At 39.8% G+C, this 22,056-nt stretch overlaps 1 protein-coding gene across 5 annotated transcripts in view; it reads left to right on the top strand.

Annotated features, from left to right (window-relative positions):
• Positions 1-22,056, top strand: part of VPS13C (vacuolar protein sorting 13 homolog C) — a 100,530-nt gene that overhangs the window by 46,871 nt on the left and 31,603 nt on the right. For 4 of the 5 annotated variants that reach the window (XM_079953084.1, XM_079953082.1, XM_079953085.1 and 1 more), the window contains 23 exons: positions 673-809; positions 1,401-1,557; positions 2,879-2,958; positions 3,518-3,577; positions 4,642-4,798; positions 6,250-6,366; positions 6,981-7,084; positions 7,887-8,054; positions 8,487-8,791; positions 10,366-10,510; positions 11,159-11,315; positions 11,506-11,630; positions 12,944-13,113; positions 13,588-13,826; positions 15,167-15,396; positions 15,886-15,978; positions 17,616-17,981; positions 18,213-18,302; positions 19,144-19,299; positions 20,090-20,354; positions 20,966-21,126; positions 21,460-21,581; positions 21,687-21,981. In XM_079953084.1, the coding sequence (XP_079809210.1) occupies positions 673-809; positions 1,401-1,557; positions 2,879-2,958; positions 3,518-3,577; positions 4,642-4,798; positions 6,250-6,366; positions 6,981-7,084; positions 7,887-8,054; positions 8,487-8,791; positions 10,366-10,510; positions 11,159-11,315; positions 11,506-11,630; positions 12,944-13,113; positions 13,588-13,826; positions 15,167-15,396; positions 15,886-15,978; positions 17,616-17,981; positions 18,213-18,302; positions 19,144-19,299; positions 20,090-20,354; positions 20,966-21,126; positions 21,460-21,581; positions 21,687-21,981 (3,899 nt within the window). The remainder of the gene's footprint in view (positions 1-672; positions 810-1,400; positions 1,558-2,878; positions 2,959-3,517; positions 3,578-4,641; positions 4,799-6,249; positions 6,367-6,980; positions 7,085-7,886; positions 8,055-8,486; positions 8,792-10,365; positions 10,511-11,158; positions 11,316-11,505; positions 11,631-12,943; positions 13,114-13,587; positions 13,827-15,166; positions 15,397-15,885; positions 15,979-17,615; positions 17,982-18,212; positions 18,303-19,143; positions 19,300-20,089; positions 20,355-20,965; positions 21,127-21,459; positions 21,582-21,686; positions 21,982-22,056) is intronic. The other variant, XM_079953083.1, reaches the window with a different exon arrangement.

Here is a 22,056-nt window from a genome sequence, read left to right as displayed (position 1 = left end):
AATATCACAAAAAGAGGACTGGAAGTAATTTTCTTCTTAGGTGTGGGCTTGAGCCTGATTTATTTATGCAGTGCCAAAAAAAAAAAAAATGAGAAACAAGGACTGCTTAAGCTATTGAGCAGGAATTTTTGGTTTTTCCTTTCCCTTGGTAACTATAGCAGATGGTGAAAACTGCTTCCTGCTTAGTTATTATTTTTGGGAGCTGTGTAATCAAAGCATACGTGAAAATTAATGCAGAAAGTAGTTGAAGTCCCTTAAGAAAACTATATTCAAATGGATTATATTGAACAGTGAGTGGCCTTTTCCTATCTTAACTGTTTATTTTTAAAAACCTTGTAAATAGTTTGGTCTTTGAGGTTGCTTCTTTTGGTCTCCCATCCCCCTTTGTTCTCTTTTTCTGAATTTTGTCTGGATCAATCCATGCCAGCCAGTGCGGCTTTTGGAATTAGTATAGGGTTCTGTTTCTTAAGAGGTGATGAACGTATGGCATAGCGGGCAAAGACCTTTCCTGGTTTCCCGTCTTGAAGCATAAGAGGGCAGCAAAACTCACAATGCCACATGTTCAATATCTCTGAGAAACAGTCTCCAGGTGAGAACCATTGTTCCTTTTTGGGGAGGAATAACCATAAAAATGCTGTTTTACAAGTGGAACTAACCTGTCTTTCGTATCAGCAGGAAATGGAAAACAAAAGACAAAAACACTGGTAGCTGAGAAAGAAATTATGTTAGAAGATAACTTACTGGGCACATCAAAAGAAGTCCTGCAGGAGGATATTACCAATATGCTGCTAAACTTTGAAATCAAAGAGGTATGACAGCTTGTTTGTCTCTTTAAGCCTAAATGTTGAAGTTTGTTTTATTTATCTGTGCTAGAGACAATTAATTGACACATGAAAGCCTCTAAGATAGGCCCACAAATCTGTGTTGTTAGCAGTGTAAAATATGCCACTTCTCTCATTTTCTGGTACAGACTAAGGCCTAGCTTCCCATTGCATGAATGAGTTGTGATGAGTCTTGGCTTCTCATGCTAATATCATGTCCCCTCTCCAAGGAAAAGTTTTTGCTTTTAAACAAACCACAGTTCCTTGTTTGTCTGAACTCAGGGAAACTTGGTTTGATTAACCTATGGTTACTGAGAACAAAAGAAGTTTTGATCAAGGCTGCTTCTCAAATCATAGTTTCAATAGCCCACTGAGTTCAAAAGTCGTGGGTAACTAGCAGGTATCTATAGTAAATGCTGAACAGTATTCATGATGATCTGCTCTTTTCACTTGGGAGTTGGAAACTAGTGTTGGCAGAAACCATGTAAGTGGTGTTGATTTCAACTATATATGGTTGACTTTTGAGTCTTCAAATGCATTCTGTTGCAATTTTTGAAATGTCCTGTATTTTTCTTTTAGGTTGTAGTAACATTAATGAAACAGATAGACAAGAAAAGCTGCCCTTTGCACATATTAACAGTGTTGCAGCTTGGAACTGAAAGCAGAATTAAAACACATTCCATGACTGCTACAGCATATCTTAAAAAAATCCACATGAAGTGCCTTGAATTCACTGGTAAGTCAAGGTTAACTTAGAATTTGACAAAATAATGTAATTCAGGTGGTGCAAACAGTTCTTCATGTGGCAATATTAAATTTACAGATTGTTTTCCTACATGTTCAATTTGTGTTCTTTAATGTCTGATTCTGTGTCCATCAATGATTTACATAGAATCATAGAGCTGCAGAGTTGGAACCCCCTGCTTTTGAATGTTAAAGGTAGTTTCTCAAGACCTTCGTTGGCTGCCTCTGTGCCATAAGTTTTACTCAACTTTTTGTTTATTGTAATTGAGTGTTTATGTGTGTTTATAGGTTTTTGAGAAAACCTGTGATGAAAAATAGAAATGTATAAATAGTGTAGTTCTTACACTTGTAAGATTGTAGTTGGTGAGCGGAGGTTTCTCACAGAACTTTAACATTTTAAAATATTTTTTTTCAGATTTTCCTAACGTGGCCAGTCTTCCCTCTCATTTGCAGTGTATCCTGTTAAATGTCACATATTTAATTTAAGGGCTGAACCTGGTACTTGCTACAAATAATTTAAGGAGGAGTCTCTCACACACAATCACACACACACACACACACACACACACACACACACACACTTTTCCAAAGCAGCTTTCTGGTTATAAGGAGGAGGAAAAGGAATGAGTTGCTATGATGAAAATTCAATAGTTGCTGAAATAATTTCTTCCAAGAAGCGAATCTAATGCTGGAAACAAGCACTTTTACATTTGTTTGTAGAAGAGTAACTAATGTCACTTAATAAACCTCTTTACTCATCCTTTGTCTTGTTCTGAGTTGCTTAAATTCCAGCTGGCAGACCAGATCCCTATCTCACCCACCCCCTGTGAGCCAAGTTTGACAGGTGGGCAGGGCCACTCACAGGTCCACCCACTTGCCTATCACCTACATTCATGACCAGCTGATTGTCAGGGCATGCAAACTGCAAGCCCCAATGTTCAGATAGTCGAGGCATCAGAGGGGCTTGCAAAGAGCCATTCATGATGCTATGCAAGCCCTGACATTCAGCTGATTGTTGGGGTTTTGTAGGCACAACCCCCTTTTTGGCCCAGCCTAATATTTGCTTGCCTTACCACTGTTGTCAGAAATGATGTCCATTGTAGGGCGGGTGGGCTTGGCTTCGCCAGAACTGCCTGGTGGACCTAATTAGGCCCACAGGCCAGGGGTTCCCCTCTGCTGCTCTACACCATTTCTTCAAAAAAACAATGTATCATTGAAACATTAACACATTTATTGCATTGATTACTTTACTGTGCAAAATGAATGCTAAATGAATCAGAGCTCTCTAAACATGCTTCTTACTTTACCCACAGATTCCAAAGGAGATCCTCTGAACATCATTAGTTCTTCAGATGAATCTGGCGAGCATCTTTTAAAAATGAAATATATAAAGGTTTGTTTGTTTTTAATTAAAGATCATTGTGGGATCTTATGAGTCAGTGTTGAAGAAACGAAATTAGGACTTTTTATGCTCAGTGATGTGGAACAGCAAAGTGAAATAACTGGGAATTAAATGTTATGGTTACCTTAATTGAACATTGTATTAAGGCTAAGTCCCTTAGCTGATCATCTGGTTGGTCAGTGCTATTCTGGTCTCAATCAGCAAGGTGTAATTTTTGTATGAGTGACAGGTGAGGGGTAGGGGAGATTGAGAGATGGCAGAGACTGGGAAAAATGACTTTAGGTGATGAAGATTGAATAAATATGCAAGGATCTGATTTTCCCTGAAGGCAATTAATTGCCCTCATCTGAGATGAAAGAAACTCTTTCTTCCTTAACCCTTCTTGCCCTGTGGTCTAGGAAGTTGTGAAACACAGCTTAGTCATCTGAGTGACACTTTGGGACAGGGTGGGGCTGCTTTAGGGCAGGCACATGTAGATGTTAGGTCAGAGGAGCCCTCTGGCTGTTGCTTCTATTTATATAATGATCTGAAGCTTCAATTCTTTTCTTAGGCTGATGCAGATGGAGCACATTTTGAAACAATTTACAAAAGTACAAAGCAAGCACTAAATGTAAGTACTGAAATGTGTTGGCAAGTGAGCTGCTGTATAGTATGGTGTATTTTTTTGTAACAATTGTTAACTTAGTCAAAGGGTTTTGGGATCAAGTTTATTGGATCAACATGCTCTTCACAAGCTTGTGTGATAAAAGGTAAAGGTAAAGGTACCCCTGCCCGTATGGGCCAGTCTTGACAGACTCTGGGGTTGTGCGCCCATCTCACTTAAGAGGCCAGGGGCCAGCGCTGTCCGGAGACACTTCCGGGTCACGTGGCCAGCGTGACATCGCTGCTCTGGCGAGCCAGAGCCGCACACGGAAACGCCGTTTACCTTCCCGCTGGTAAGCGGTCCCTATTTATCTACTTGCACCCGGAGGTGCTTTCGAACTGCTAGGTTGGCAGGCGCTGGGACCGAGCAGCGGGAGCGCACCCCGCCGCAGGGATTCGAACCGCCGACCTTTCGATCGGCAAGTCCTAGGCGCTGAGGCTTTAACCCACAGCGCCACCTGCGTCCCTGCTTGTGTGATAAATGAATGCAAACAAGGTTAAATTTTATTTATGATATCCATATACCACGGTTTATAATGTTTATCTCAGGGCAATATACAATGTGACTTAAACAATATGATTTTGCTACCATATAATGTAGTGATGGCTGCCAACTTGGACAGCCTTAAAAGGGGAATGGACAGATTCACAGGGGATAAGGCTATCAAGACACGGAGAGTCTGTTACCTCCAGCATTGGAGGCCCTATGTCTCTGAATACCACTTGCTTGAGAGTGCTCCTTGGCTCATCTCTCACTTGTGGGCTTCCCGTGGCCATCTGTTTGGCCACTAAGAAAACAGGATGCTGGGCTAGGGAGGCTTTTGGTCTGCTCTGGCAAGGCTGTTCTTAAGTTCTTAGCAAAGTAATAAAACAAATGACAACATAATCACAATATACAAATTAAAATGGCATGAGTTCAACTGTTTATACATAAGCTAAAGGGCAGTTTTTTAATAAAATAACCAGACATCCAAGGCCTTGCTCTAAGGCAAGATGCCAGTGATCCTCTGTGACATACCTTCTCTTTCTTAGGTCTCCTTTTCTTCATTGGACATGTTGCTACACACCGAAGCCTTGCTGTCAATCATGAATTTTTTCACATATGCCACAAGTGAGCTTACACCTGCTGATAAGAGAACTGATCGAAAGCTGCTTTCAGAGGAGCCCAAAACTGTTCTTGCAAAACCAGGTATTGTGATGTAGGATATCGCTATATCTCCTTGATAACCAAGGATGGTAGTGGTGTGTTAATTTATATACTACTTTACATTTTGTCAAGTGCTTTATTTGATTAGCATAAGACATGATATGAGGAGGGGACAAAAGAAGAGTAAAAATGGGCATTAATGCTATGAAGGAGACGAAAAGAACAAGCCACAGCATTGCATGAGGAAGAAAGCTAAGTGTGTGAGAGATTGTAGGGAGAGGGAAACAGCAGACAGAACTCTTCCTCTGCAGCAGCTGTTCCCCTTGGCTACTTTTATGCCAGGGAGGCTCACATGGCACCTTCATTACATATCTTTCAGTGCCAGGCACAAACATTCCTCTTTTTCCGGACCTTTGGTTAATTAAACAATCTATGGCATTTTAAACTGTGTATGGAGGAGTTCATTGTTTTTGTTTGTTACTATGTTACATGTTTTTGTGTTTTTATATTGTAAACAGCCCTCTGATCCTCAGATGAAGGGCGGTATAGACATTTAATAAATAAGTACTTTTCACTTCGCTGGGGCTCCTGAGACTTCATTGATAAGGATGTGTAGGTGGAGAATGGTTCAAAATTGGGGTTGTAGGAGGGAAGCAGCGATGAAAAGGGTTAAAGCACAGGGTCATTTTTACCCGGGGATGCAAGGGGTGCTGGGCACTCCGGCGCCGAATTCTGGTAGGCACCAGATGGTTGGTGGGCACGCAGCTCCCCCCCCCCCAAGCCTCTGCAGGGATTGCTCTCCCGCAGCAGCATGGGGGAGAGTTGTGTGCCCCCCAGCCAGATGGCTGGCAGTGCACAGCCCCCCCCCCACTACCTGTGTATAGGACGACCTCATCTATTACACGGAGAAAAATGGTAATTTGGGAGCGCTGGGCAGATCTTTGCACCCTGGCGCCGCATATGCTAAAGACGACCATGATTAAGCATGCCAAATACTGCCTGTCACTTCTCCCATGAAAATGGCTTGCCAGCCCCAGATTGCCCCTTGGCGCATCCTTTGGGGCTGGACTATATTTTGGGGAGGAAAAAAAAAGAATGAATTCCTATGCCCCACAAATAACCCAGAGATGCATTTTAAATAAAAGGACACATTCTACTCATGTAAAAACACGCTGATTCCCGGACCATCCGTGGGCCGGATTTAGAAGGCAATTGGGCCGGATCCGGCCCCTGGGCCTTAGTTGCCTACCCATGCTCCATAGGGAGAGCATTTCACAAATGAGGAGCCACTGCAGAAAAGGCCCCTTCTTGTATCCCCACCCTCCAGACCCCTCATGTAGGGGATCCATGAAGAAGGGCCTCAGATGATTATTGCACAGTCCAGGTCAGTTCATATGCAGGGAGGCATTCCTTAAAACTAGTTTCCCATTAACATCTGAACTGGAAAACTATTGTTTAATAGTTGTTGTTTAATATGTCTTTCTGTGGTGCAGTTTCTGCTCTTGTGACCCACGATGGTGGGTTTGACCTGAAGCTCACTGCCAAATTGAGTGCCTTCAACATTTTAGTCTGTGATCAGAAAGGTGACATTGCTGATATCCGAATACAAGGTAAATGAATTTCTGTAATTTGAAATTGCATAGACATTTTATTATTTTTTTGTAAAATATTATCCATTTTGAGCATATGAAGATGTGTGTGAATCATAGAAATATATCCTTAATTAAATGTAGGGCAACTAACAGTTTGCTTAATAGGGTTTTTTTTACCTGTTGAGTTCAATATATATACATATATATATATATGCTTCTGAATACCAGTTGCTGGAAGCCAAGGGGAGGGGGCAGGAGTGCTGTTGTGCTCAGGTCCTATTGGAAGGTTTCCCACAGGCATCTGATTGGCCACTGTGAGAACAAGATGGGCCACTGGCCAGGTCCATCAGAGCTCCTACTATGTTCTTGTGCCCATAGCATGGAAGCAAGCTCTGGACTCTCTTTCTTTGATGTATTTAGATCGTGGTCTTCTGTAGCAAGTGCAGAGTGGCCTCCATCATCTTCCTATCCAGCCTCAGAGCAGATCCACACCGCTATATCACTGCCATAGGATTTAGTTATTCCATAATACTGATATGAATAACTAACCACTCTTTAAGAAATCCTCTTTTATCCCACTACTGTTTTGAATTGAAAGCTGAACATTTTCCTTTGTTTGTTTTTTCTGCCAGGTATGGAAGCCTCCGTTTTTACAATGACGAAACAGACAGAAATGTTTGCCAGGCTTCGTGACTTCATAATAACAAACGTTGATCCTAACACAGTTCATAAAAAGGTGAATATGAGAAGTGAAGTTGTTAAGCTGGGGGCCATGTGTGCTTCACAGGAAGGTTCAAGAAAATTGATAGGAACAGATTTTCAGACTTGGTCTTGCCTTACGCCTGCCAGTTTTAGAAACTGTGCTGGTAAATGGAATGAGGGCCGAAAAAGTCAAAAGGGTATGCATTTTGAGGCAGTATGGAATGCTTCTTTTGCTGGGTGGTGAGGAAGCAAAGCATTGAGCATGGAAGAAACAGAAGATGATGGGAGTTTTCTCCAATCTCTGACAAATTGAAGAGCAGCACAGTTTGCTTTAAAATGTGAACTTTAGTGACAAAACTGTGCTTTTAGCATGACATACCTTGCTTAAACTAGGAATATGTCCTCTACTGTATGCTAATTTTAAAAACTGGTGCTTGATTCTTTCTCTGGTTAAACAAATAGTTGTAATATGCCTATGATTGCTTTCATTCAATGATCCATGTGTGGTGTACATTATGAATAATGTAGTGAACATTATCATATCTGTTGTGAACACAGTTTGAATGCAGCAAGTGCAGAGAAAAGAGGTACATTAATAAATTTGGCTTAATCAGACAGAGTCCTTATTATACCCATGGATTTAGGGACTTGCTATTTTTCTTTCATAATGTTGTTTGAAACTCCATCGGGGATAAATGCATGTTTTTAAAAAATGTAGCTGTTGTGCTAATTGGATGGAAAAAAATTATTGAAAAATAAACACTGAGAAAGGTGTAAAATGTTCTTATAGAAATCTACAAGAACATGATTGTGCTGAATGAATATTATCTTTGCAGACTGTCTCAATAGTGGGAGATGAAGTCTTTCGGTTTGCAATGTCACTTTATCCAGATGCTACAGAAGAAGAAGCCTATACAGATATGTCCAAGGTAGATGGTAAAATGTCACTGAAAGTGGGCTGCATTCAAATCGTTTATCTGCATAAATTCTTCATGTCACTACTGGTAAGAGATGAACTTATTTTTCATTATTGCATTTTAATTTTAAAGTATTTTTTAAAGATACTTCCGAAACGAACTCCCAGGTGTGCAGAATTTGCACCATTCTGTTGTATCCCAACATGATGGTTGTTCCTAGTCCTGCTTTTTCCATTGGATCATAGTGATGATGATGATGTCATGACTGTGACAAAATCTGGAGTCTGAATTCAGACTTGCTGTTTTGATTCAAGTCACATTAATCCTTGGCCATAAAAAAAACGGAAATAGGGAACAGATTATTACTTTCAACAATTTTCACCATAGTTCTGTTTGCAACACCCTATTGGTTGTGCTGTCCACATCCTGAGTTGATGTGTCTATTCTTATCTTTGTTTATTCGGTTGCTGTTAGCATTATCAACTAGCTATTGTGCTGCATAATTATACCTTTTCACAGAACTTCCTAAATCACTTCCAAACTGCAAAAGATGCCCTGAGTGCTGCCACAGTTCAAGCTGCTGAAATGGCTGCTTTGAGTGTGAAGGATTTTGCTAAAAAGAGCTTCCGACTTTCGATGGACATCAATCTCAAAGCTCCAGTTATAGTAATTCCTCAGTCATCCATCTCTCACAATGTATTGGTAGCAGATCTTGGCTTAATCAGAGTTGAGAATGAATTTAGCCTGGTTCCTGGAGAAGAGTCTTCTAATCCTCCAGTGATTGACAAAATGGATATACAACTAACACATTTAAAGATATCAAGGTATGAATATTCTGCCCCTGCCCCCTATTTAACTCAAGATTAACTCTTGATCATAGGATATCAATTGTGTAAATGCCAACAATAGTTTCTCCTGGTGGGCTGTGAGTTGACAATACATCTAATGAGAAAATATTTCCATATGATAATGTTTTCAAGGATAAAGTCAGTAGGGATCTTGGGCAGTGAGTCAGCTGTTGTGGATGTGTAGAACTGGGGAATGTCACTACTGTGCTGTAAGAGGTAGAGCTTCCTTCATCCCCTTAGCTAAAGAAGGTTGCAGCTCAAGGTGACTGAAGAGCAGTGTTTGCTCACTCTGACAAGGGGATGGGTCAGAAGCGAAGATTGCTACATTTAGGGTTTTAAAGATAACAAGTAACCCTTTAAATTGGGCCTGAAAATAGATTGGAAGCCATCGAAGATGACAAATCACTCGCATAATGTGATTATATTTATCTTCCTTAATAATCTGACCATCGTTCTGGACCAATTGTAGTATCCACAGAGTTTTCAAGCACAGCCCCAAGTGTAATGCATTGCAATAATCTAATAATACAATTACCGGTACTAGAGCATGGATAACATGCCACAAGGCTGTCTTTGTCCAGATAGGGTCATAGTTGATAGATCAGTCAAACTGATAAAAGGCATTCTTTACCACCAAGGCCATCTGAGCCATAGTGCTAGATCTAAGAGCACCTCCACACTGCAAGCCTGTCCCTACAGGAGGAGGGCAACCCAACCCAAAGCAGGTTCAGCATCACCCAACTGGTCAGACAAACCACCCTCCAACTTGGAAGTAATTAACTGTGGTGGTTAATTGGACTGTGGTTTTGCTGAAATCTTCCTGGTGTGACTTTAACATTAGAGATAGAGAGAGAGAAATTTGATTTAAGTGTGCGGGATATTTGATGCAAGTGATACGACTTGTTTCATATACCTGTAGATGCATGGTTTCTCCGCAACGTAAAGCTGGCACAGTTGCACATTAACAGACCTTGAAGAGGAAACAGATGCTTCACTTTGGAGATATATTCCCATCAAGAGTTGGGAACATGTGGCCTTCCAGATACTATTAGACTCCAACTTCCATTAGTCTCTTCTAATGGTCAGGGATGAAGGAGTGTTTTATTCCAGCAGACTCTGGAGCACTGCAGGTTCCCCACCCATTCTGGCTTCTGCATTTGAAGTGTTGTTTCAGGGCTGGGGAAATACTGCCTGAGTTAAACTTGGATAATTGCTGCTAGTCAAGAGTATATGGTACTACACTTGATGGGGCGAAGGCTTCATTCAGTATAATGGAATCTTCATTTCTAATAATTGTAAAATTGGAAGGGAATCCAACTGTCATCTAGTCCAAACCCCTGCAATGCAGGAATCACAACTAAAGAAACCCTGACAGATGGCCAGGTGGTTCTTGTTCTTGACTAGAAACAGTCACAGGACAAGGGCTGCTTTTAGCACACAAGGTGATAGTTCATAGAGCTGACCAAATAATCCATGTGTTCTGTTTCAGCAATGGATGGAGAGACTGCAGATACCTTGTGTGCCCTAACGTTTCAACCTTTGTTTTGTAGGACCACAATAGGCAGTGGTTCTCAGCCAGATATTGAAATTTTGCAGCCAGTAAATCTGTTGTTGTCAGTCCAGAGGAATTTAGCAGCAGCTTGGTACCTACAGATCCCAGGGATTACAGTTAAAGGAGACTTGAAGCCCATGCAGGTAAGGCCATGGGAAGTCTTGATAATTCCATGTTCTAGATGGAGATAAACCTATTGCAAATATTTTGAGATAATAATTATAACTCAGGACTTAATAGTTATTGACCTAATCACTTGCTGCTTTTGCCATGGCAAAAGTTTACTGAGCCCAATAATTTGTTCTGGTAGCTAGGTTTATCTCTACTTAACAGTGAAGGCTGTTTGACATAATACTGTTTGCTAAACATAGAAGTATTCCTGACTTTTCTTTGACATGTTTTTGCATGGGCAAATATTTACAATATGAAGTAGGTGATAACTGATTCAACCAAACAGAATTTTCATGGTTGCTGGGATTCCAGGATTTTCTACTGGATATTATATTGGTTTTTACTTTCATAACATTGTTCATGTGACTAACATTACGGAGAGCAAGTACTGCTTGCATTTTTTATTATAATAGGCTGTGGGGCCACTATGCATGAGTAAAGTCCCCCAATTCTGTTACCTGACAGTTGGCGAGTGTAATGCTCAACTTCAAGAAACTACAGTGCAATCTTGAGTCCAAGACAGGTGTTGATTGAAAATGGGAGTTGCAAGGTATTTTTTAAATACAAAGCTTTTTAAAAGTGGCTTTATTGAGGGGAAAAATGGTTTGATTTATTTACAGATCTCTCTCAGCCAAGATGATTTGACCCTTCTCATGAAAATTTTGCTGGAAAATCTTGGTGAAGCTGCTGCACCTAGCAGGGTTATACAGTCAACATTACCAGAAGCTCAGATGCTCAAACAAAGCAAAAGCCCAACTGATGCTGATCTCCATGAAGGTGATAAGTTGAGCTAAGTTGATTATAGTAATTACGGTAAGATACTGTATTTGGTCTTAAGCAAGGTATTTTGTTTATGGGATCAAAGAAGAGTTGGCAGCTAATTTTTAAATCTTAGCACAGTTGATGTGCATTGATCTCCAAAATGCTGCAGATTCAAGTGTTACTTTTCATCTCTAAAATGTTTCAGGTAGTCTCATCACTTCGGGAGAAGGAGATCTTCATGAAACACAGCCTAAGGAGAGTGTGACCCTTAAGTTTGAATTCAATTTTGAATCGCTTTCCATTGTTCTCTACAATTCTGATGTTGAGCAGGTTTGTTTCACCTCAACATGAAAAATATTTTCCTTTGGAGTAAATATGAATTAAGATAATGTTGGATAAAATCATACCGTTTAAAGAAAAAGAACATTATAAGTTAACATATTGTCTACCATAATTAATGAGCTCAGTGTTAAATACAATCCCATGTTTTGATGCCTCTTACTTCCCTTCCCACAGTGTCCTCCTCCTTCCTCTCTGCCCACTTTCCCTTCCATTTGTCTCCTCTTTGCTGTCAGTTCTGCTCCTCTCCAGCTCCATTCCCTGCCCAGCTTCACAGATTGTTCTCCTCTCTTCCTCATTGTCTTTTAATTTCACTCATTTGTCCGCCCCTTTCCTCTGCTGCATTTCTGCTTTCAATGACACTTCTTGCTCCAGTCTCCTCCATCCTCAGCCTCTGTAGGCTCATCCATACTTCCTTTTGTGCTGTGTTTCTAGGCACAGGTTCAGACTTTAAATCTCTGTGTCCAAGTGGTTCTTTTTTGGCCCTGCTGCTTTTCCTGGGAATATCCACATTTTGCTGCTAAATTGGAGCAAATGGCAATTGAGGTTTCTGCGGATTGCAGTTTGCCCCAATTCAGCTGTAAAACATGAGTTTTCCCGGGGAAAGCACCACAACAAAGAACAAAACTGCTCGAACACTGAGCTTTAAAATGAAGATCTATGCCTGGAAAGTGCAGCGCAAAAGGAAGTCTAGACGAGCCCTTGGACTGTTTCTTTACCTCCCCATAACATCATTCTTCACTTTGAGTCCTTCTCCCAGCACTCTCAGCTAAGATCTTGCATAATGGGTTTACAAAGTCTGCCACAGAAACCCTGGTTCTGACCCCTCTTTTTCATCACATCATACCTGGGTGAAGCAGGCATATGTTGTAAGCATGCACAATTTGTTAGCCTTTGGGGGTAGGGGGGAAGTTGGCCTTCTTTTGTGTTCCCCCCACCATTTTTGTACTTCTGCAAGCCTCTGGGCTCCACCAAGCCTGATGATACTTCTCTTGTGAGCAGGTGGTGGTGTTTTGGCTACACTACTCATCCTGAATATCAGCAGTAGAGGGAATGATATACCCAGCACACTGAATCTAGTTTGCCTATCTCATTTTAGTGTCCTCCATTTGTGGCAAGCTTTGAAATATTAAAATCTTCATATAGATTTTTTTCTCCTTTGCGAACATTTAAATTATTAAAGCATTAATAACAATTGTGTCCTCATGTGCTTCTGTCCTCAAGTAGATTGTAAAAGTATGCACTTTCAGTCTTCTAGGTTCTGCATATAATTCTTTTACCTTGGTTATTTATATGTATTGTAGAAATCTCAGCTTTCACTTCATGATAAGAGCTTGTGTCTTGGAGAACTCAGACTGCATCTTATGACATCATCAGGACAGATATTTTCAAATGGTTCTATGGATATTAATACTAAGTTGAAAACATGTACATTGGATGATCTCAGAGAAGGGATTCAGAAAGCAACCTCAAGGTTAGACTCTGATGTCATTATTAATATTTCTAGAGCTCCTGTAGTAAGTAACTTGGTGTTGCACATGAAATAAAGTGCAAACTCTGCTTTAGGCTTTATAGCTTATTTAAGAGCCACGATGCAAGGGAAGGGAAGTGGTAGCTGAGTTCTCTCTGGGACTGTTGGTGGGTGGGTGGAGAAAGAAAACTCCTTTAGTGTAGTGTTCCTTTTGGCTAATGACTGGGCTAGGTGGCCCTGGGTGAACAAAGAAAGCTGTATTCAAACTAGGAAAATGCTGAAAACTGACAATTGGCTTCAGTTACAATGCAGTCATGTTATAAGTAGCATCTTCTGTTGCAATTGGATGAAAAATACTATTATTGGTTGAATTCATACCCTGCCCTTCCTCCCAAGGAAGCCTACTAAACTATAAATCCTTTCAGGAAAGCAGTTCTTCAGCTTGTTTTCTGGCTTTATTATTTGTTTATTTTTCAGAATGATAGATAAGAAAGATGGCACAGATGATAGTGTCATGATTGACCTCAACTACAAGCAAGATAAAAATGGGAGCGAAATCATATCTGTCTTGGACAAACTGTATTTGTGTGCCAGTGTGGAGTTTCTATTGACGGTAGCAGATTTCTTTGTTAAATCAATGCCAACAGCGTCGATGGAAGGATCTACCCAGATTCAGTTAAAATATACCACTCATGGCAAACCTAAACCAGATAAAGGTCAGCAAAAGAACTCTCTCAGTTGACATAGTTCCACATCTGAAACAATAAAACCAAAACAATGAATACTCATGCAGAGTTGAGCATGCTTAAGCCCACTGATGTCAGTTAAAATTTTAAACAGGGTGTGAATGTGTATTAAGGTAGTAAAAGCTAATCTGAAATATTGGCACTTTTCAACAATGTTTCTGGGCAACTAAACAGTTTGTGTGACAGGGTTATTTTCAGTGGGCTATAGTGGAGAGGAGTAGCTTTGTCCGGGCAGTCTTCTGCTCCCACAGCTTTTGTATCCTACCCAATATGGAGCGGGTGGCGCTGTGGTCTAAACCGCTGAGACTCTTGGACTTGCTGACTGGAAGGTCGGTGGTTTGCATCCATGCAGCGGGGTGAGCTTCCGTTGCTTTGTCCCGGCTCCTGCCAACCTAGCAGCTTGAAAGCATACCAATGTGAGTAGCTAAATAGATACCACTGCGGCGGGAAGGGAAATGGTGTTTCCATGTGTTCTTGTTTACATCATGGTGTCCTGTTGCCCCAGAAGTGGTTTAGTCCTACTGGCCACATGACCTGGAAAGCTGTCTGTGGACAAACGCCAGCTCCCTTGGCCTGAAGTGAGATGAGCACCACACCCCATAGTCAAGTTTGACTGGACTTAACTGTCCAGGGGTCCTTTGCCTTTTATCCACCCATTATATTTAGTTTAAATTTAGAGAAGTATATTCCTATCTTTCTGAAGCAAGCAAGCAAAAAAGAGTTCCTTGTCAACTGTGTCCCTGTTCACCACCAAATGTCATTTGGTCTTAGGTATCTTTTATGAGCACTGCAGTGAACAAACCATTTATTTTGTTTTCCATTGTTTGGAGATAACATTGCTGGCATTTTTTTTCTTTGGGTAGTGAATCAGTGCTTGGTTTAGTTCAACCTAACCAAAATAATCAGACGACGTTTTGAAAAGTAGATGGGTGAATCATGCAAGTATTTCTATTATGCTTTCCTGCATAACTTATATACCTATATAAGTGGATCCCCTATCAACAGAAAATGCATATGTCACATACAGCAGAAACACTAGATTTTTCTATTATGAAATCAGAGAAAAATGACTTGTCCGGATGTTTAAATTGTGAAGTAAAATTTGAAACAGTTATTAGTAGCAAGGAGCACAATATTGCCAACAGTACAGTCACATTTATGCATCCTGGATGCAACTACTAGGGCAAATTTTCTGAAGTACGCTATTGTAAAAATTGTATTTTATGGTGGTGCCGTGGAGGTATATTTTTCATTCTGTTGTGGTGACTGGCTGCTAAATCAAGACTGAACTAAATTTTAAATTTTTCTAGATGGATCACCGCAGCCCAACATGACAGTATTGACACGGATCATAGAACCAGAAATTGTGTTTGTTGCCAACTTAACAAAGGCTGATGCTCCTGCCTTAGTAGCTTCATTCCAATGTGATTTCAGTTTGTCAACTAGCCCTCTTGATCAATGTATGAATGCTCAAGTGCATGACTTGAAAGTGCTGGCCTGCCCTTTCCTCCGAAAGAAAGAAGAGAAGAATATTACAACAGTAAGTTCTGCGCTGTAGTTTATCTTTTATAGCTGGAGAGAATAACTCCTTTCACTCACAAGCTGTGTAGCACTTCTGAGGCATTGCATTTCTGCAACTGGCTGGTTCTGAAATGAAAAAGGTGGTTCTACACAATTGAATATAGTGTTATATTATCTGGGAATAACCTTCTGGATGGCTAAGACCTTTACATATGGTTTTCCTGGCATTTAATTCCATTCAGTAAACATGCTTGCTCCTTATTGCTCCCTGTTCATCACAGTTGTGCTTATACTAATGCATTGTTGCTTTATTACCCAGTTCCTATTCTCCTTGTGGGAGAGTATACTTTTTAGTTACTGGTTTCCTCTCAGTACTCTCTCCCTCTTATTGCAAAATAGGATACTTCAGCAAAGCATTAATGTTTATCTTAATTAGAATGAAATTAAATAACTTTCATGCTGTTTTAAGTTTGAGGGCATTTCTAACAGTATGCTTGTATTCTCTAAGATTGTACAACCTTGCTGTCTGACTATGGAAGCTGTGATGCGTACTTCAGAAATGCAGAGTGTGACAGTGATAGTAGAAGAATTTATTGTAAAGGTTAGTAAATGGTATTGTAATGACAATTTCCCCCTGTATTTCCAGAAAGGCCTAGCACTGGTTTAAAATACATGTCACCTTTTAGAGTGCTGTTTTGTGGTGACTCTGTAGTGTGCCTTTTTCTGATGCCACCCTTGCACTTTACAACACCCTTCCCTCAGTAATATGGGATGGTCCCTTTATTATTTGTTTTAGATGCCAGCCTTTCCACTGAACTTGGTTACTGAACTTAGACCATATATTTTTCTATTCTGATCCTCTATTTTATCTGTTACTGTAATTATTATTATTATTATTATTATTGTATGCTGAGTTCTGGCAGTTCCCTTGCTGCAAGAAGCCAAGTTACAGGGAATCAGGCAGAGGGCCTTCTTGGTAGTGGCACCCGTCCTGTGGAACGCCCTCCCACCAGATGTCAAAGAGAAAAACAACAACCAGACTTTTAGAAGGCATCTGAAGGCAGCCCTGTTTAGGGAAGCTTTTAATGTTTAATTGACTATTGTATTTTCATATTCTGTTAGAAGCCGCCGCCCAGAGCGGCTGGGGAAACCCAGCCAGATGGGCGGGGTATAAATAATAAATTATTATTATTATTATTATTATTATTATTATTATTAATTGCACCATTTAGATTGTTTTTTTATAAAAATTTAAATGGGTAAAATAAATACATTCACCAAGTGGTTCATCCTCAGGGGGCCCAAATGAAAGAGGGACACCTCACCCAGAGTTGTTCTCTCTCCCCTGACTCTACTCCTGTGTTTGGCGGAAAGATCTTTCTCATTGTGGGACATGGGCAACAATGCTGAGACCAGCTGTCAGGGGCCCTCGCAGGACAGCATGAGTGTGCATCTTTATAGTCCATTCCTAAATATGTGCTTCTACCTAGACCAGCAGCTTGCCCCACAATTTTCCACAGGAACAACTGGAAAAATGCATTATTACTAGAATACAATAAGCCTTAATGGACTATTTAGCCAAGGCATCAGGATGGAAGTACAAAGCACAAAAGTAAAAGAATGCAACAGGGCTTATTCCACCACCTCCTTGGAGTCCCCTCCCACAAGAAAACCAAAAAGACAAAAAGAAGAAAAGCAAAAATGCCAAATGTAGACCAGAACAGCAACACTTTTAAAATTTCAGACTCCTCATCTGGTTAATGCTGCTAAGAGAGCATTGTACAGTGTACACCAAGAGACTCTTTCTCTTGTCAGTCATTTTCACCACCACCAGAGACTGTGCCTGTGGTGCCTGTTCTTGTTCAGGAAACTAACCCTGGGATAGAGCAGGATAGGGAAGAAGGGCAGCAGAGTTCAGTGGCTATAAAAGCGAGGACCCCCTTTGGACTTCTTAAGGAGCTGGGTCCTCTGCCATGAATGAAGACTAAAGACTGGCAAGAGAGGAGGTGCCTGCAAAGTAAATTGTAAGTTTCCTGCATGGACTAAACTTGAGAAGTGACAAACCCACTGTGTGCCTCACATATTTTGCCAGAGAAGGCCCCTTTAGGGGAAATGGCCAGTGTTCCATTTAAAAGTCCTTTCCTTGCACAAGGTAGATGTTTTACTGAACACCACTGTGGTGCCATAAAACACACATTGTTACATGTTGTTAATTCAGCTTTTTTTCTCCTTTTAAAGATTTCACCAATAATTCTCAATACTGTAATTACAATCATGGCTGCCATGAAATCAAACCTGAAGGATGAAGGATCTGGTGAGACTGCTTGCAATATGGTGGACCTCTGGGGTATCAAGTCTGTTGACCAGTGTCACTATTGGTTTCTTGGTGTTGACATGGCCACAGAAGCAACCGAAACATTCAGTGCTAACGAGCAGTGTGTGAAGAAGGAGAACCTGGTTGTTGAGGTGAAAGCTGTTCAGATCACTCTGGAGTGTGGTTTGGGGCATTCCACTGTTCCCTTACTGTTAGCAGAATCAACATTTTCAGGATCAGTGAAAAACTGGTCTTCTCTCATGGCGGCCACAGCTGACATGACACTGGAGGTATGTAAATATAAGAAGTGATTGATGCTTTATATTTGAGGCATGGTCTGCCGTTGCTGGGTCTAATGATAATTTGAGTTACATCTGTAAATTATTTTTAGGTACTTGTTCCATGTGCATGTAGAATTTTGTTTCTTAAGTTTTTATTATGCTCAACTTAGGTGTGGTAGATTGAAATGAAGCCTAATGTTAAATAATTTTAGCTCTTATGTTCTCAATATTGTATCCCAGGTTCACTATTACAATGAAACAAATGCAGTTTGGGAACCGCTTATTGAGCGAGTTGATAATGAAAGACGTCAATGGGACTTAAAGTTAGAAGTAAGCAACCTTTTATAAATATAGATATATAAATATAAACACCATTAATTAATGAAAATTCAATCTGTTATTCCTGTCTGGATATTACAGTTTTTTTGCCAGCTGAAAAGCGAAGTGTATTTTGCCATGAATTTTCGGTAACCTTCCTCCAATTAGGGGCCCTCCAGATGTTTTGGACTACAACTCCTATCAGTCCCTGGTAGGTTGGTGGAAGGCTTCATTTAGGGATGCTAGCAGTTGCTTTTCCATAGTCTCATTCTGTCTTTGCTTCAAATTCTAATCAGCCACACAACCCAACAGGCTTTCAGGGCTTCTTACAGCGTAAATGGCAGTAGCACACAACCAAAAGATAATTAAAATCTTACATTGCACAAATTATTAAACTATCATATTTCAAGTTAAAAAAATATTTAGTTCAACTTTCTCTGATTATTCAAATGCTCTGTTGAATATATACCCTTCTGTACTCCATGTTTAGATTCTGAAACATGGACTGTTTATAAGCAGCTTGAATGAGAAGTTTCTAAAAATTAATTTGAAATATAATTCCATGTTTGCCAAGTCTTCCTGTTCCTTACATGTATGAAGTTAATGTTAATCTTCATTTGCATTCATTAAATTCACCATTTAATCTTCTAAGTTATACATACTTAAAAGCTGTCAATATCTTTGTGGAATACTTGTATTATTGTATATTTCCATTGACCAAACAGAAAGATAATTCTTGGTCTAAAGCAAAATTGCAAACCTAAATGTTAGCATAATTTAAAATTGTGCCTCCGCAGTTCAATTTCCAAAGTTTCAAATGGGCAATAATTTAATAATGCTGCATTTATTTTAGATGAAGACTAACCCCTTACAAGATAAAAGTTTGTTGCCGGGAGATGACTTCATAGTTCTACCAGAACCTCAAAGTGTCATCAATATATCTTCAAAGGATACCATGAATGTAACAATATCCAAATGCTGTCTTACTGTCTTTAGCAATCTAGCTAAGGTAATTTCATATGCATTGTGGTGAGGTTATTTGTAATCAAGCCCTTTCAAATGGTAATTTGATTAACTTAAGGGAGAAGATAATTATTGATTACATATTATGGGGTGGCATTTTTCTCTTTCTGTTTCAGTTTAGCTGCTGACTGTTTAAGGGAGCAATGTTTTCTTTTATACTGAACAGGCTGCAAATTGATGTCATGGGGGGGGGAAGGTGGAAGAGAAAGGTGTTGATTCAGATCCTTGGTTAATCGGGAAAACATTATTTTTTTAAGGAGCTCCTGAAAAACGTATTTTTTGCCCAGGCCTTTCCTGGGTTTCTTTTGCTCTATTTTACTGCTTATAACTTCTTTTGCTATATTTTGCTGTTCATATTTTTAATGATGTGTATAATTATTTAGACTATGCTGCTTTTATGTTTTGTTGTATTTTAAAGTTAAAAGGTCTAGAAAATATTTAAATAAATGAAATAATATAGAATAGTTGGGGAAGAAAAGCATTAAAGGTTACAGGCAGGAACAAATGCTTTGATATTAGGATGCTGCTTCCTTGATGCTCTGGGTCGCTTCCTGCCTTCATCAAATTCAGTCTACGAGCGCTTGAGCTCCCTTAAAACTTCTCAATCTAGTTCTGTGTTACCATTCCCCCATCTTTTTCACCTTATTTCTTTCTTATACTTCATTTTCATTCTTCTGCTGTTAATGGTCAACTTTAATCTCTGATAGCTTTGAATATTGAGTAGCCCAAGAACATTTATAGTCCATGTATACTTTAAAATGTTTGCTTCATCTTAGGGATTTTCAGAAGGAACTGCCTCTACGTATGACTATTCATTAAAAGACAAGGCTCCCTTTACTGTGAGAAATGCTCTGGGTCTTCCCCTCAAAGTTCATACATGCAGAAATCTCCAGGTTGTTGGATTAGCTACAAAAGAAGATATTCATGATATAGCAGTTGATCAGAACTTGGAATTTGAATACTCTACAGTGGAGACCCCACACAGAGGAAAGTTATCTGCAATGTATCGCCAGGAAAGTTCTCTATTCACTTTGAGCCTTGGTAAGATGTAAAGAATGCTGTGTGTGTTTAGGAGGGTTAATCTGGGGAGGGAGGGGGACAAGGCAAACAACTCTGGTAGGGAATAAGTTACTCAAGACTAAGTACATGAACTGTTCACTATTCTAGAAATGCCTGTGCTTAAGTTAGAATCAGTTCTGAGTAAGAATAGTTGTAATGAGCAATGTTAGATTGATTTTCAAGTTAAGTGTTTCACATGCATTCAGAAAAAGCACAAGATGCACCCCTCCTTTTACTGAACTACTTCAGAAGTATAAGCAATTAGATGTTTCTGCACATAACAGCCATAAAACAAAACAAATTCCCTCTGCTGCTAGAAAAGAAGCAACTCAGGTTCCCCCTCTGTCTTCTGCATTCCTCCTGGAAAACTTTGCTTTCCAAAGGAAGGAGATATTTGACTGTGTTTTCTGATATCATCGTTGTATGAAGAGATACAATCACAGGAAGAGTAGATTGACACTTGCTGATCCTTTTTAAACTGAATATGTCATGTAACTTGTAAGTCTTCGGGACTGAGATATTACTTCTTGTATATATTTAAATAAAAAGGGTAGGTTTTTTATTTAGTGGTTGTTTTGCTGTTGTAAAAACAGGACCTGAAGGATACACAGAGGTGGCAAATATTCCCATAGCAAAACCAGGAAGAAGACTTCACAATGTAAGAAATCCTCAGAGTGATCACTCGGATTCTGTTGTAGTGCAGATAGATGCAGCAGAAGGAAATAAAGTTATTACCATACGCTCTCCGCTTCAGGTAAATGACCATGTTGTATGTTAAAAGCATGATTATTGTGTTCTAAAATGCTTGTGTTAAATTACTGTGGTTGATTTGAAGGCTGCTTTAGATTTGGGTGGGCGGGCGGAAAAGATGTCCCAAAGAAATATAAATGGCAGATCGCTGCATTTAATTGCAAGGCTAAACTTCGGTCAAAGTTTGGGTAGAGTATTGTCAAATAGTATCTTAGCTTCTAGGAGGGGTACATCAACATTGTTTGCTGGCTCCTTTATTGTTTACAATGCTATCAAATACTGCTTACCACTTTTTTTACACATACTGGTAAAATATGCTGCTGTGTTTTAATTTCAGATTAAGAACCACTTCTCTGTCCCATTTACAATTTACAAATTTGTTAAGAATGTTAAACTGTTGGAGCCTATAGGTGTGTCTAAGCCTGAAGAGGAATTCCATGTTCCATTAGATTCATATAGGTATTTTTTTCATTTGCTTCAGATTTCTTAAGCAGTTTTACTTTTTTAATAAAGAACCCCAAAATTTAACAAGCACCCTCCTTCCCTTCTTGTGCTTGAGCTTAGGTGTCAGCTATTTGTTCAGCCAGCTGGGATCTTAGATGGTCAGTATAATCCTTCCACAACCTACATATCCTGGAGAGAAGAGCTTCATAGGAGCAACGAAGTCAAGTGTATGCTACAGTGTCCATCAACTGAAGTCAATTTTCTGCCTCTAATAGTGAATACTGCTGCTGTGCCTGATGAGTTAAACTTCATTGCATCCCATGGGGAGAACTGGGATCCAGCGTACATTATTCATCTCTATCCAACACTCACTTTGCGGAATCTTCTGCCCTACTCTTTACGATATCTGCTTGAGGTATAGCATCTCAGGACTGGATATAACATAACTTGAAAATGCCAGGGGTGATTTGATCCTTCATAGAGTTGCTTC

Source organism: Podarcis cretensis (genome assembly GCF_951804945.1).
Source record: "Podarcis cretensis genome assembly, chromosome: 14".
Taxonomy (NCBI): domain Eukaryota; kingdom Metazoa; phylum Chordata; class Lepidosauria; order Squamata; family Lacertidae; genus Podarcis; species Podarcis cretensis.
This window is presented reverse-complemented; position numbering and strand designations above follow the sequence as displayed.